Source organism: Salvelinus fontinalis, chromosome 9, assembly GCF_029448725.1.
Source record: "Salvelinus fontinalis isolate EN_2023a chromosome 9, ASM2944872v1, whole genome shotgun sequence".
NCBI classification, from domain to species: Eukaryota; Metazoa; Chordata; class Actinopteri; order Salmoniformes; family Salmonidae; genus Salvelinus; species Salvelinus fontinalis.
The window spans coordinates 32,867,448-32,881,905 of NC_074673.1; the positions used below are offsets into that span (position 1 = coordinate 32,867,448).

The following is a 14,458-nucleotide window of genomic DNA, read 5'->3' on the forward strand; positions in this document are numbered from 1 at the left end:
TCATGTCTGCTTATATGACGTTTATTTTAGCTAAACTTTCTTGACTTGTCTTTTGTCTGAATTATTGTATTTTTTCTTTCAGTTTATGGGAATTGTAATGAATTGTAGGATTGTTGTTAATACGGATAACATAGTCTATAAATAAATAAATATATTAAAGTAGTTAAAATATAAAACCACAAATTGTGTTAATCATAAATTAATCTTGAATAATACAGTAATAAAAATGGTATTTCATTAATTTTAATAGTTGCATACAGGTACATAAGAGCTGGAATGTGTATTATTATTGTTATTAAAAGTCAGCTTTTTCATACTGTGATCATTTAAAAATAAATATTGCTTGAGTATCATGCTGAGAACTAAGAACCGAATAGTGCTTTAAGAGAGGAACATAATCCAGGAGATATTCTCCTCAAACTCACATTACACATGTATATACACACTGACACACACACACCTCATAACCATCATTAAACTGATGAAATGTAGCCTAACCAGAGAAATAGAATGTATCATGCTGATTTAATTATGTGCATTGCTTTAAGCCTAAACAGCAAATATCCTATCGACTACACTAGTCACTACTACTACTAAACTATCCATTTTCCAAAGACGTGGAGAGCGGAAATCAGAAGGTAAAGTCTTGAGGCTCTGTCTCATCATTCTCCTCTGGTTCGTTGCTCCTTGCAGTAGGGACTTTGGCAGCACACTCTGCCTTCCTGGTGAAGGGGCGACCTGGCTGGGCCAGTGTTTGACGTGGAGGCTGCTTGCTGTGTGAAACTTGGCCCATACTCTGGGAAGGGGCACCTTCTTGTCTCTGGGTCACCAAAGCTTGCTCTCCCCTGTACTGATCACAGGATGCTACCAAAGGCTTTCCTATGTCTAGCTGTTTGCTCTCTTGCAGCCGCAGCTTGCTGCCCGTGTGGGTATAGTGTAGGTCCACCTTTATCACTAAGGATCCCTTTGGAACAGAGATAAAAAAACAGAATATAGATTTTTATTCACACTTTTAGTTAACCATTGAATAAATGATAGATCGCAAAATGTAAACCTTTCTACCATATTATTGCTTACTTTTTATTGTAAATATGAGGACGCAGAAAGTAAGCATACCTGGAGCTTTTGAAGGCCACAAAGTCTGAGGCTACAGTCAGGGTTTTCAGCAACCAAGTTGTTTAGCAAGAGAGAGTCCATTTCACCTGATCTGCCAGGACTAGAGAAGATATCCTCCATTGCCTAGACAGAGGTTTGGAATAAAATACATCAGGCAACTACAACAAAACCTATCACACCCACTTATTATTATTATACATGGGGTGGCAGGTAGCCTAGTGTGGGCCAGTAACTGAAAGGTTGCTGGATTGAATCCCTGAGCTGACAAGGTAAAAATCTATAATTCTGCCCCTGAACAAGGCAGTTAACCCACTGTTCCCCGGTAGGCTGTCATTGTAAGTAAGAACTTGTTCTTAACTGACTTGCCTAGTTAAATAAAGGTTACACATACATGGTATATTGGTTTAGTGTACGGGGAAAATAATGCATTGAACCACTAGGTGTCAGTATGCTCTAAGGAGTTATCACGCCACAGAAGCAAACACTTGATAAGCGGTTGTGCACCAATTTTCTGCTCTTGTTTCTCACTTCGGCCATTTATTACAGCTAGGAACTCTATATATGGGCACAACATTCTTGTAAATGGGAAACATTCAATGACTGTGTAATGCTCTTGTGAAAGCCAAGAGGGCATACGCCGCATAACTATAACATAACTATGCCAATAAGTGTTCTGTGCATAAGATATACCCTAGAGTGGGGAGGGGATGATTCTGCACTCTTGACAACCTTTGTACCTGCATGTTCTCTCCATATAAAACGTTGTTCTATGAGCAATAAACGTTCAAAATTACAAAGCGTTATGCCATGTCAAGTTCAGATAAATATCTATAGACAATTTTAGCCTTGAGAGCTGTGACCATAAACTGAAATAGTTCAGACACCATTTGCAGAACCAACTCTTAGAACCTTCTCCCAAACATATTTTCTTAACCTTCTGTTTTCAGTTTTGTTGTGAGTGTAGCCTACAGATGAATACAATTATGCATACATTTATAGGGTCTCACAAGGAGTTATAAAGCCCTTTCAATCAAATAATTATCTGCAGTGTCATGTGAAGTTACGCAACTAAGTCAAAATTCTTACTAGTGTTTGTTCACCACACCCTGCCCTTTACATAATGTGGCAGGTATCAACAAGTAAGCGTGAAGAGGTGACTCACAGGTGTGCTCCTCAGAGTAACAGTGCAGTCCTGGGTCCTGGGGCCAGTGGTTTTCACTGTGCCGAAGGCAACCATGACGTTAGAGAACAAGGCTGAAAAGCTGACCTCCACCTCAACTCCACAGGGGAAAATAAGCAGCTTCTGACGTGGTAGCTCTGTGTGGGATGATATCACATGGAAAGACAGTTTTAAGATACAAATCCTATGTCAGAATGCATCTGACATAGGATGCTATCTCTTATTCTTATCCGTATTTTTTTGAAACTGCACTGTCGGTTAGGGGCTTGTAAGTAAGCATTTCACTGTTGTATTCGGCACATGTGACTAATACATTTTTATTTGATTTGATTTTATCTCTAGGAGACAGACTAGATAAGAGAATTGGCCAGGCATGTTAAATGAAAAAGTTTATTTTATCAGATGTCACCTTGTCCTTGAAAAAGGTTACAGTAGGAGTTTGTTCTTTAAAATCTGAGGCCAAAATATACATAGAGATTTTCAAGAACTTCAGTGATGACAACATTCTATTTGAATAAATAATACACGATAAGAAAGTTCCTAGGTGACAGGGGGACAACAAAAGTATATTCCCTTCTGTTATGCATACAACTGATATACTGTGAGTGAAATAAGCTTATAGTTGACTTTAAATATACAAATAAGTTCCCTGTCTGTTATCAATACAAATAAACTGTCAATTATTGAATGGTGGTGTGATGGTCATGACTCATGCTAAACCACACTGTTTTTAACAGCCACATCCATATCACATGCAGAACTGGAGGGGGTGTAGGGAGGAGGGAACATATTGCTATTCCTCTTTCTTGATAAGACTAGTTTAGGGCAAGAAAATTACATTACAGTATTTCATAGAAAATCACACACCATACCATTGCTAATGCATCTAAAATAAGAACAGCACTTGACATACACACAATAATTTATCAATAGTGTCTTTCGATTACCATTTATTGTGAAAAAGGGTCTGGATTGCGGATATTGTGGTGTAAAAACTTACCGTTGGCTTGTCTCCAGCAGGCATCTCTCAGACGTAGCTCCCCAGTGTGGCCGGTGGTCCTGACCGGATCTGTTAGGGAGCGAGGCTCCTTCAGCGTGTGTTTGATCTCCACCGCCTGCTTCCCTGTGACCAGAGGGTCTCTGCCTAGATCTGAGGAACAGGGTAAATGTTAAAGGTTAGCCTATGCTGCCAAGGTAACAGCTGTTCTTAAGGAAGGTTCAATAGTAGGACTGAAATGAAAATAATAATACTATTTGACTGATGTAAAGGCTCTGAAATTTTAAACATGTGGATAATAAGAGTGAAATGTTTGGATGACAGGCATGTGTAAGGCATTGTGGGTCAGATGTGACATTTTTTACATTTTAAATGTAACCTTTATTTAACTCGGCAAGTCAGCTAAGAAAAAAATATTATTTACAATGAGGGCATACGGGGACAACTGAAAAGGGACAACTGATACACTGAAACCCTATTCAGGGCCCTGGATACAGGCTTACTCTTAGCCTTGCAGAGGATATGGCTTTAGTACATATTTTAAGCAAGCTGTCTTCGCCATGTTTCCATTAGAGTTGAGTGAACAGCAGTTCATCATCAACTATTTTTCCATTAATAAATAACTCGAAGACGGACATAGATCATAATTCTTCAAATGAGGTTCTGGGAACATGGTCTCATGATCTGTCACTTCAGTGAATATTATTTCCTAGACATGAATTAGCAACGGTTGTTATAAGGTCTAAAATACGATTCTGATAAATGCAACAGTTAGACAAAGTATTCCCACGCATAACAGAGAGACGAGATCATACACAAATTTAAGCAATGTTTGAAATTATTATGTTTTAGTCAAATATTATATCTGTTTGGGCTTCTTGAGGTCAATTTGCAGTCTACAAATGATTTGTAATTATGTTCCGTTCCCCCGACCATGAGCTCAAGAGACAAATCGGCCACACGGCAGAATCTAGTTGATGATCCCTGCAGTACAAAACGTCACCTTTTATTCAAGGGTATTTTCATACATATCTGTTTTACCGTGTAGAAATTAATGCACTTTATGTATCTAGTCCCCCCATAAGTATTTGAACAAATTCACTTAGAATATTAAATTAAGTCAAACGTTTAGTATTTGGTTATATATTCCTAGCATGCATTGACTACCTCAAGCTTGTGACTCCACAAACTTGTTGGCTGCATTTACAGGTTGTTTTGGTTGTGTTTTGGATTATGTTGTGCCCAATAGAAATTAATGGTAAATAATATATTGGAGTCACTTTTATTGTGGAGTCACTTTTATTGTAAATATGAATAGAATATGCTTCTCAACACTTCTATATTAATGTGGATGCTACCATGATTACTGATATCCATGAATGAATGAAAGTTACAGATGCACAAAGATCACGCCCCCAAAACTCACCATTACCAATAACAGGGGAGGTTAGCAATTTTGGGGGTATGATATTTATTTCTCTGTAACGTTCTAACTCATCATTATTCACGATTCATTCATGATTACACTTTCAGAAATGTAGCTGTAAACCTGAAATAAAATGTATTGAGTCACGTTTGTTTTCACAATGTCCCAGTGAGTAACGGTGCAGTAAATATATCTATCATGTAAGCCGTGAGCTTCTGTGCCAAGATCCGACCGTTACAGCCACTGGCAAATCATCAGTCAACCAAAGCAGTACTTTACCACCACCTCCTTGGATGGGCTGTGTTAAGTTATGCAGGATCACTGGAGCTGGAGCTGATTAACCACAGGAGAGCAGTGTAGGGGGGTACACACACACACCAGAGCAGCTGTCTTTAACTCTACTGCTCTCAGGTTTCCTGCTGTGCTCCGACCAACAGTGTAAATTTCCAGAGAATGCGGTCACATGCTAATGTAGCTCTGTCCCACAAAGTCATGTTACCAGAGAGACCCATCAAACATGTTGCAGGTTTTCAAGCATTTCGCTACACCCGCAATAACATCTGCTAAACATGTGTATGTGACCAATAAAATGTTATTTTATTTAAGGTTTTGTTTTTTCCAATTATGTTTTGAGGTTGGACTTTAGCACGTATAGATCGTTAGCACGTAGGGGGCGCTGAGTGGTGTCACCTCGTTACTCAGTATGTGTTACACCTGTTCTGGTTTCCGTTTCGTTAGTGGGAAGGTGTTTCACCTGCGCTGGCCCAGGTGCTATTCAAGAGTGGCTGGCCCAGTGCTCCAATTGTCTTGTGAGATGTGGAGGGTCAACACCTTAAGTTGGTGTGGATATAGAAAAGCGTTCCTTTGTCTGATTTTGTTTTGCGCCACCTTTCTGGTTTGATTCCTGTCTTTAAGTTTGGTTTAAGTTTATTTAAGTTTATTTAAGTTTATTGTGCGCTCATGGTGGGTGTCTTTTAGGTTCCAGTTGTTGTTGCTAGTCAACTTTCAGTGGACACCCCCATGAGTGTCTTTCAGAACCCCTCATAAAACCCATCTGTTTTGGTTGTTGGTCAGCAACTCTTTGTTAGTTCCCCCTTTGAGTGACACTTTGATTTCATGCTGGGGAATGTAACAAACAATAAAACAAGCAGCCCTCCAAGCGCAGCCCACTGCTACCTGCTGCACCAGTGGGAGTAGTTAGTGATGGAGAAACGTTAAAGGCCCAGTGCAGTCAATAATGTGATTTACCTGTGTTTTATATATATTTCCACACTGAGGTTGGAATAATACTGTGAAAATGATGAGAATGCCCTTTTAGTGTAAGAGCTGTTTGAAAAGACCACCTGAAATTTCATCCTGTGTTGGTGGGATGGAGTTTTGGCCTGCCTGGTTACATCACCAGGTGGTAAATGAGTTAATAGACCAATAAAGAGTTCCAAACCTCTCTTCCAATAACAGCTCGTTTTCAGTTTTCCCCTCCCCACTCAGACCACTCCCAGACAGTCCAAGCTAAATTCTTGCTTGAGAAATAGAACTTTGCTAAGAATTTTTTGTTATTTTCTTAAAAACAGCTGCATTGAACCTTTAGGATGTGAAAATGTCTGTGCTCCATCCAACAAAAGCTTTCACACTGACCCTATTTACAGACATTACTGTGCATCTCATATAGAGGAGCTATAGAACCAAGAGTCACCTAAGAAGACAATGTTATTCTGCTCTCATTAGCAGGGAATTTAGTCTTTCTTGGGTAATATCTAGTATTTTTTGGTCAAAAGAAATACAGGGGTTTCCCATATGAGTCATGGATTGGTGTTAACAGTATGTCAAAACATCCATCCTGAAATTCCAAAGTCACACACACTGAGGGAAGTACTATAAGCAAAGCCACCGTCATACTATAAGAGCAAAGCCTATCATACAATAACACTGACCCTCAGAGACCTGCTCCAGGACGTGAGTGACCTTCTCCGGCTGCAGAATGTGCTTGTTCAGGTACTTGGTGAAGATCCCAGTGCTTTTCCCTCCGTCCTGCACCTCATACGCCTCTGCATCTTCACATCTTTTAAGGCAGCAGGAGGTCATTTAGATTTCCGGGCATGAATGAACACTCATAAAATAAGTTGTTACATACACAAAAAATACATACGTGGCATATCCATACACTGTGTTTCCCATGGGTACCAAGGGCCTGATTTCAGAAGCTATGCAATCTTGGTTGTACCTTAAAATACAAATATACAACTTAACACCTGTTTTAGTCCTTCCACAATCATAATACTGTTTGTACAAAAGTTGGACAAGATGTAGAGCAACAAACAGTAACATGTGGTGTCCATCAGGAGGCCTACCATGTTCTGCAGGTGTCTAGTAAGACCACACTCAATGCAGTCCGTCTCTCCTGCATCATGCGCATGACCCTCTGTACACAGACACAGTTCTCTGGAAGGTAGGGCTGTGGAGCATCTATGGCCACCAGGTAGTTCCTCCCTGAACGTTCATACCCATGACCAGCATAGTAGAACAGGGCTGTAGGGGATAGCATAACGTTACTAAATTACTATTTAGAGTTAGTTACCATCGATCACTGTTAGTTCATCAGATGAACACAGGAAAGAAAAGTCTATCATAGGTGTAAAATAGTAAATTCAGAGCACAAGATGAGTACACTGAGTGTACAAAACATTACGAACACCTGCTCCATGACATAGACTGACCAGGTGAATGCTATGATCCCTTATCGATGTCACTTGTTAAATCCACTTCAATCAGTGTAGATGAAGCTTTGAATCACTTGAGACATGGATTGTGAATGGGCAATAAAAAAATATTTAAGTGCCTTTGAGCAGGGTATGGTAGTAGGTGCAAGTTGCATGGTATACAGTCTGTCAAGAACTGCAACGTTGCTGGGTTTTTCATGCTCAACAGTTTCCCGTGTGTATCAAGAATGGTCCACCACCCATAGGACATCCAGCCAACCAACTTGACACAACTGTGGGAAAAATTGTAGTCAACACCGGACAGCATCCCTGTGGAACGCTTTCGACACCTTGTAGAATCCATACACCGACAAATTGAGGCTGTTCTGAGCGCAAAAGGATGTGCAACCCAATATTAGGAAGGTGTTCCCAATGTTTTGTACACTCAGTGTATACTCCAGTTCAGAGCGAGGTAGAGATAAGGAAGAAGAAAGGGTGAAACTGCACATGAAAAAGGTCAGGAGTTTTCAGAGCAGTGAAAGTAGGACGTAGTAGAGTAGCTACATGTTTAGCTACATGTTTCATACTCTTTATGCATCTGTCAAACAAGGCTCCATGTTTTAGCCGGTTTCATTTCATCAAAGATATACTGTGTAGAATATCACACAACACTGACCCTATCCTCAATCAACAAGCCATTATGTTGCTTGCTTTCTAGGTATTATGTCCAGCGGAAACAGGTAAACTGTGCAGGCCCTAAAAGCTCATAGAAAGCCAGGTTGCTACTTTTTAGATTGTTTTTTAGTTTCACATTAAGCTGACCTCGTTTTCTATAACAGCCAACAACACACACACGTGGACTATTAGATGAGGCAGAAAGTTATACATTCTTAAAAATGCTTACATACCAAATAAAATGTCATGTGTATGGCTCAGTGCCTGTAATAACAGTGTGAACATTTATTTATTTGACTAAAATATAAAAGGGAGATAAACTGACAGTTTGCTGGGTTGCTAAAAGCCCTTTACAGGCGCTAAATAATTCTGTAAAGTAGAAGTATCACAGGCCTTTAGAAACGGCTATACATAGCAAGGCTTTTCACACTAAACACTACAGACCCATGCTTCTCCTTTCCACCTCTTATCTGCCTGCTAAACCACACTCACACCAAGCTACTAATAAGATCTCAAAACAGCAGCATAGAATTATGAACTGTGACCTCAACAAGTTCAACGGAAAATAGCAGAATAAGTTCAAAGGGAACTTAACCAGACTACGAAGTCTGATTTCCACTTAACATATACTTTTTTTTATACATTTACACCTATTTTTCTGAGATGGGGAATAGTATTACTCTCATCGTTAGCTTTTTAGAGTCTCTGAAAAAAACTAAATTCAAAATACATTTTCCATTGTAATGTAACCACCAAAATACTGTACAGTGTTAAACTCACCATACACGCCCCTGTCAAGCAGAAGAATGAACTTGTCAATGGCTGCCAGCATGTCCTCCCTAGTGAGGTCCAGAAGAGACACCACTCTGAAGCCCAGCTGCTGCAGCAGGTTGGCCAGCTCATGGACATCCATAGTGGGGGCCATCAGGTCCGGGTGGTGGGAGTAGTTGAGGTTACCAATAAGCAGGGCCACTTTGTCAGTCGCTGAACGGAAAGACCATAGTGGAATTAGTAATTGGGGTTAATTCACTGTACAACAAGAACAGCTAATTAAACTGTAGAAACATGAAACTGCATGCAGTACCAGTCAAAAGTTTGGACACACCTACTCATTCCAGAGTTTTCTTTATTTTGACTATTTTCTACATTGTAGAATAATAGTGAACACATCAAAACTATGAAATAACACATATGAAATCATGTAGTAACCAAAAAAGTGTTAAACAAATTTGAGATTTTTCAAAGTAGCCACCCTTTGCCTTGATGACAGCTTTGCATACTCTTGGCATTCTCTCAACCAGCTTCACCTGGATTGCTTTTCCAACAGTCTTGAAGGAGTTCCTACATATGCTGAGCACTTGTTGGCTGCTTTTCCTTCACTCTACAGTTCAACTCATCCCAAACCATCACAATTGGGTTGAGGTCGGGTGATTGTGGAGGCCAGGTCATCTGATGCAGCACTCCATCACTATCCGTCTTGGTCAAATAGCCCTTACACAGCCTGGAGGTGTGTTGAGTCATTGTCCTGTTGAAGAAGAAATGATAGTCCCACTAAGCGCAAAGCAGATAGAATGGCGTATCGCTGCAGAATGCTGTGGTTGCCATGCTGGTTAAGTGTGCCTTGAATTCTAAATAAGTCACTGACAGTGTCACCAGCAAAGCACCTTCACACCTCCTCCTCCATGCTTCACAGTGGGAACCACACATGCAGAGATCATCCGTTCACCTACTCTGCGTCTCACAAAGACATGGCGGTTGGAACCAAAAATCTCAAATTGGGACTCATCAGACCAAACAACAGATTTCCACCGGTCTAATGTCCATTGCTCATGTTTCTTGGCCCAAGCAAGTCTCTTCTTATTATTGGTGTCCTTTTAAAGTAATGATGCACTGTCATTTCTCTTTGCTTATTTGAGCTGTTCTTGCCATAATATGGTCTTTGTATTTTACCAAATAGTGCTATCTTCTGTATACCAGCCCTACATTGTCACAACACAACTGATTGGCTCAAACGAATTAAGGAGGAAGAAATTCACCTGTTAAATTAAATGCATTCCAGCTGACTACCTCATGAAGCTGGTTGAGCGACTGCCAAGAGTGTGCAAAGCTGTCATCAAGGTAAAGGGTGGCAACTTTAACACTTTTTTGTTACTGCATGATTCCATGTGTTATTTCATAGTTTTGATGTCTTCACTATTATTCTACAATGTAGAAAATAGTAAAATAAAGAAAAACCCTGGAATGAGTAGTATGTGTGTCAACTTTTGATTGGTACTGTATATCCGAAAATACTGCTACAACAGTTCCCCTCTTCAATGAGGAAATGCTCAAACTGCATTCTAAAAATTACAAATACTTTATTTACACTAATACTTTATTTACACCGAGCCATACCTGTGAGTTTTGGAGCTGTGACTTTGAGTTGATTAGATGGCTCTGAACGAAATGGAAAAAAGAAAGAAAAACAAAGGTTGAAATCAGTGCATAACTTCACACATCACACTTCAATCTGTCAATCAAACACAACAAACAAGATCAAAAGTAATATGAGTGTGTTAAAGGCCTCCGTTATACTTCAGACTGGTTGAGTCAAAATGTAGAAAACACATTCAAATGCAAAAGGGGAACCTACATCCAAAGGCTAGTTTCATTTCAAGTAATTTAGATGTTGTCTATACAACCCTGCCCACTGTTGAGAGCCTGACAACTTCCTACCATTTCTGTCTTTAACAAAGGGAAAGTACCTTAAATCCTCAGCAGAATGGAAAGACCCACTTGATAGTTTTGTACAAAGGTACTGGGAGACATGTGCAGAAATCGAAATATTCACAGCTATTCCACTAGCTCATTGAAAAGTGCGGAATTACTTTACAGTGAATTATGTGATAGACTTCATCAGGGAAAATAGAAAATGCTAATAGTAAAGCTCATGCCACTGAACAAATAACTGTTGCTATTGTTTTGTCATGTGCTACTATGAAGGACTTTTGGGTTTCATATTCACTATATCTATATATAATTAAAGATACACATTCACAAAAGGTAGACTCCATAATTTTACAACATCATTCACAGTGGGGTGACTTCCTACAAACAACAACATTCCTTCCTAATTATTTGCAAAGATGCCCTTCGAGCTCTATCATATTTCTATTTACCTATATCAACATCAGCTGGCTCTGTCCATCTTTCTTCTTCAACATTGGACACAGAGCAGAGATATGTTCCTCTATCATCTGCCTCTGCATTATGTATCTACAAGGGACACAAACACATTCCCATTAATGTTTGGCTCTACTCATGCACATAAGACTATTCTAGAAAACAAACCTTATGTTAAATATTAACCAAGTTCTTCTAAATTGCAATGTTTACATAGGACTACTGAAGCACTATTGGCTCTCGGCCAGATCAAATGTCAAGACAGAGTAAATACGATGACCTCAGTGCAGGAGTAATTAAACACTGGAGTTACCTGCAATGTGTCAGTGGTTTTACCCAACAGAGGATGTCCATTTCTGTACCACTGGTAGTGTGGGATGGGAATGCCAAATGCAGAGCAGCTGAGGGTGAGTCTCTGCCCCTGTCTGACAGTCTGGGGTGCAGGGTGTACGGCGATATGTAGCTCCCCTCGCCAGGCTACTGGGAGACCTAAAGAATTAAAAATGCAATATTAATACATTCTATGCAAAATAGTGCTCTGCATTGATCAAAGGAGTTTTAAACATCTGCATTGCAAACATATTACCTTATAACTAGTAACTAATATAGACGATTCATATACCTGGTTTAGCAATGTCCGGGACCTTTACTTTGACCCATTCACTGAACACACAGTTGCAGAACTGGTCATTCACTCGGCAAATGTAGAGCTGAGACCTCTGGGCTGTGACAGTCAGATCTGCTCTGGTTGCACCAAATACCTAAAAAAAACATTAGCCATTTCATTGGTTATACACTGAGTTACTCTACGAATTGACAACATAATACAGTGTCAGACAATAATTACAAAATCCTCTACAACCACATACCTCCTCTTCATCAGATTTGAACCACTGGTAGTTGAGGATACCTGTACCCTCTGCTCTCACACTCAGATTCACCTGATAGTTCAGTGGTACACTCACAGAAACAGGATGCTGCACAATGACAAGGTCTGAACATGGAAAGTGATAACATTATATTACAGAATTGTTATTCAAAAATAATGTCAGTGTACTGATCAAAGATCACGGAACATAGTTGATTTGCAAAATAAATTGGGGAAATTCACACCTCTGATCATGTTTTTCATCACTTCAGTGTGGAATAGGAGCTTCTAAACCTCAAGTATAGTCGGTTCTGGTCATTCCTGCACTGTGCTGCCTGTAAGATGTGAAAAAAAGACAAAATATGGGCATCAAACTGGGTATCAACCAACACAATCCAAGAAGCAGCCAAAAATCACAGGAACACGTGGAGATGATGTGTGATAAGTGCCATGACTATGTTTGTGGACACAATGGAACAAATGTGCATTGGCAAGTGTGACTAGCAGATTTCTCCCCACTTCCCATTTTACAACTGTGCATGTGACAATCACCATAAGACAATTCATCTATTTCCAGAGAAATAGAGACTGATAGGCTAGCATCTTTGCAACACAATCTGTTCTGGCCGGCCAAATCTGGACAGTTGTCCATCATCATCTTCCTGAAAATTGCTTATTACAGAGTAGTAACAATTATATGCTACTATCAATATGCTGTACAGTTCTACAGTTTAATGGCTGTAAAATTAGACCTGAACAATGTCCTCTACTAGTCTACAGCTCAAAATTGTGACTGTTAGTTATATGGTATACTACTTGACCAATAAGAATGTCCTGACGCACACATTAGTAGCCTATAAACTCAGGTGAATCACCACCACACATTCCTGTCTGCACACTCATCCCATAATGTGCTGTGTTGTTTCAGCTCTTGAAAAGCAAGAAGGCACATTAATATGTTATACAATTATTAGTGTTTGATCATATATTATTGTCATAGAAAACAATCACTAGGCCTATGTTAATTGTTGTAATTGTGAGAGGTATTCTTACATTAAATGAAATATAGAAGTCTTTGGTAAACACGAAGGGGAACAATCAGAACAAACACGCAAATAGTATGATTATAGAAAAAGTGATCCAACACATTTCTATGGCTAGAGAGTGTTATTGTGTAGGCTACCTGTATCAATGTTTTGTACATACCTGAACTGCGACCAAACACCATATAAATGCCACACTGTAAGAGCATTCATTCGACTGCCTCAAACAAACTACAGTCGAGAATTTAACTAATCGAGAATCCTCAAAACTTTATCTCAATAAAAAAATAAAAGGACATCCTTTTTTCCCGGAACAATGATACCCGCCCTTTACCGTAGTAGATGTAGTATAGGAGCCCTTTTTATAAAATATCTTATGAAATGCAATACTAACGCAATTCAATTAGGGAAATAATTACCCACAACGAGATCAACAGTCACACGTGGACAACAATAACATAGAACAGACATCTAAAAGATTGATTCATTTTGACTTCACTTTTGAAGTCTCTCAAAATGCTCAACAATGCTCCCGCCTTCTCACTTTTGAAATAAATAGGCTTATTACGTTATATGAAACGTATTTCGGTTTTATGAAATTACTCTTGTGCTTATTAGTTTAAATTGTGATTGAATTAAATAGCAATACAGTTCATGTATTTTATGCAATACCTCACTTTGCTAGTAGTCCTCTGTGCTTAGTGTGTAAAGGTAACCTAAGCAGGCAATGGAAAATGAAGCAATGTGATCAGATGGATGAATTTACAACCCACAGTCTCAAGGGTGTTTTGGAAGAACTCTTTAGTGGTAGGCAGTATCAAATGGGGGCTGCCCCTGGGTAAGAACCAAGCACTGACAAAAAGTATCTCTGGATGCACAACATATTAGTGTTTTGCAACAAGTCTGCCACCAACACAGTGTCCCACCGAAATATGAGTCTATACTCACTGCTGTCAACATGTTAAAAGGTTGTATGTTTAACATGACCTTGCTTGGTCAACTATGATAGTGTATAATGATCTGATATCTCTTGTGATATTTATTTGACATACTTTCTTCCAATTTGGGAATTTATAGATTTTTCCTTGGAGTACCTTTAGCCTTCTCTTGTTGAATATATGTCTGAAGGCTAGCTTGGGAAAATGTGATGTGCACTTGCGGCTATTTGTAGGCCTGCTATAAATAGGGTCCTGATGGCACCACAAGTATGCCTATGATTGACAATTGCATTCAGAGTTTTGCTACTGGGAATCAGGCTCCAAAGGACACTGAAAAGCCTATAAATGGTAAGTTCA

The 14,458-nt window shown here is 39.4% G+C and overlaps 1 protein-coding gene across 1 annotated transcript; it reads right to left on the minus strand.

Moving 5' to 3' along the window:
• Positions 1-227: 227 nt before the first annotated feature.
• On the minus strand, positions 228-13,433 carry malt3 (MALT paracaspase 3). Its single transcript, XM_055934138.1, has 15 exons — positions 13,327-13,433; positions 12,366-12,455; positions 12,122-12,246; positions 11,875-12,013; positions 11,566-11,741; positions 11,249-11,345; positions 10,485-10,526; positions 8,871-9,074; positions 7,068-7,245; positions 6,866-6,940; positions 6,651-6,778; positions 3,297-3,446; positions 2,279-2,433; positions 1,117-1,239; positions 228-964 (listed from the first exon to the last, which is right to left on the minus strand). Exons 2-15 carry the CDS (start codon positions 12,382-12,384, stop codon positions 632-634), a joined length of 1,944 nt encoding a protein of 647 aa, XP_055790113.1. The 5' UTR covers positions 12,385-12,455; positions 13,327-13,433; the 3' UTR covers positions 228-631.
• Positions 13,434-14,458: the final 1,025 nt, after the last annotated feature.

Coding starts and splice junctions, on each gene's coding strand:
- malt3 (XM_055934138.1), bottom strand. Junction 6,941..7,067: donor CTAGACACCTGCAGAACATG/GTAGGCCTCCTG, acceptor TTGTATTTTAAG/GTACAACCAAGATTGCATAG. Junction 6,779..6,865: donor ACAGTGTATGGATATGCCAC/GTATGTATTTTT, acceptor CTGCCTTAAAAG/ATGTGAAGATGCAGAGGCGT.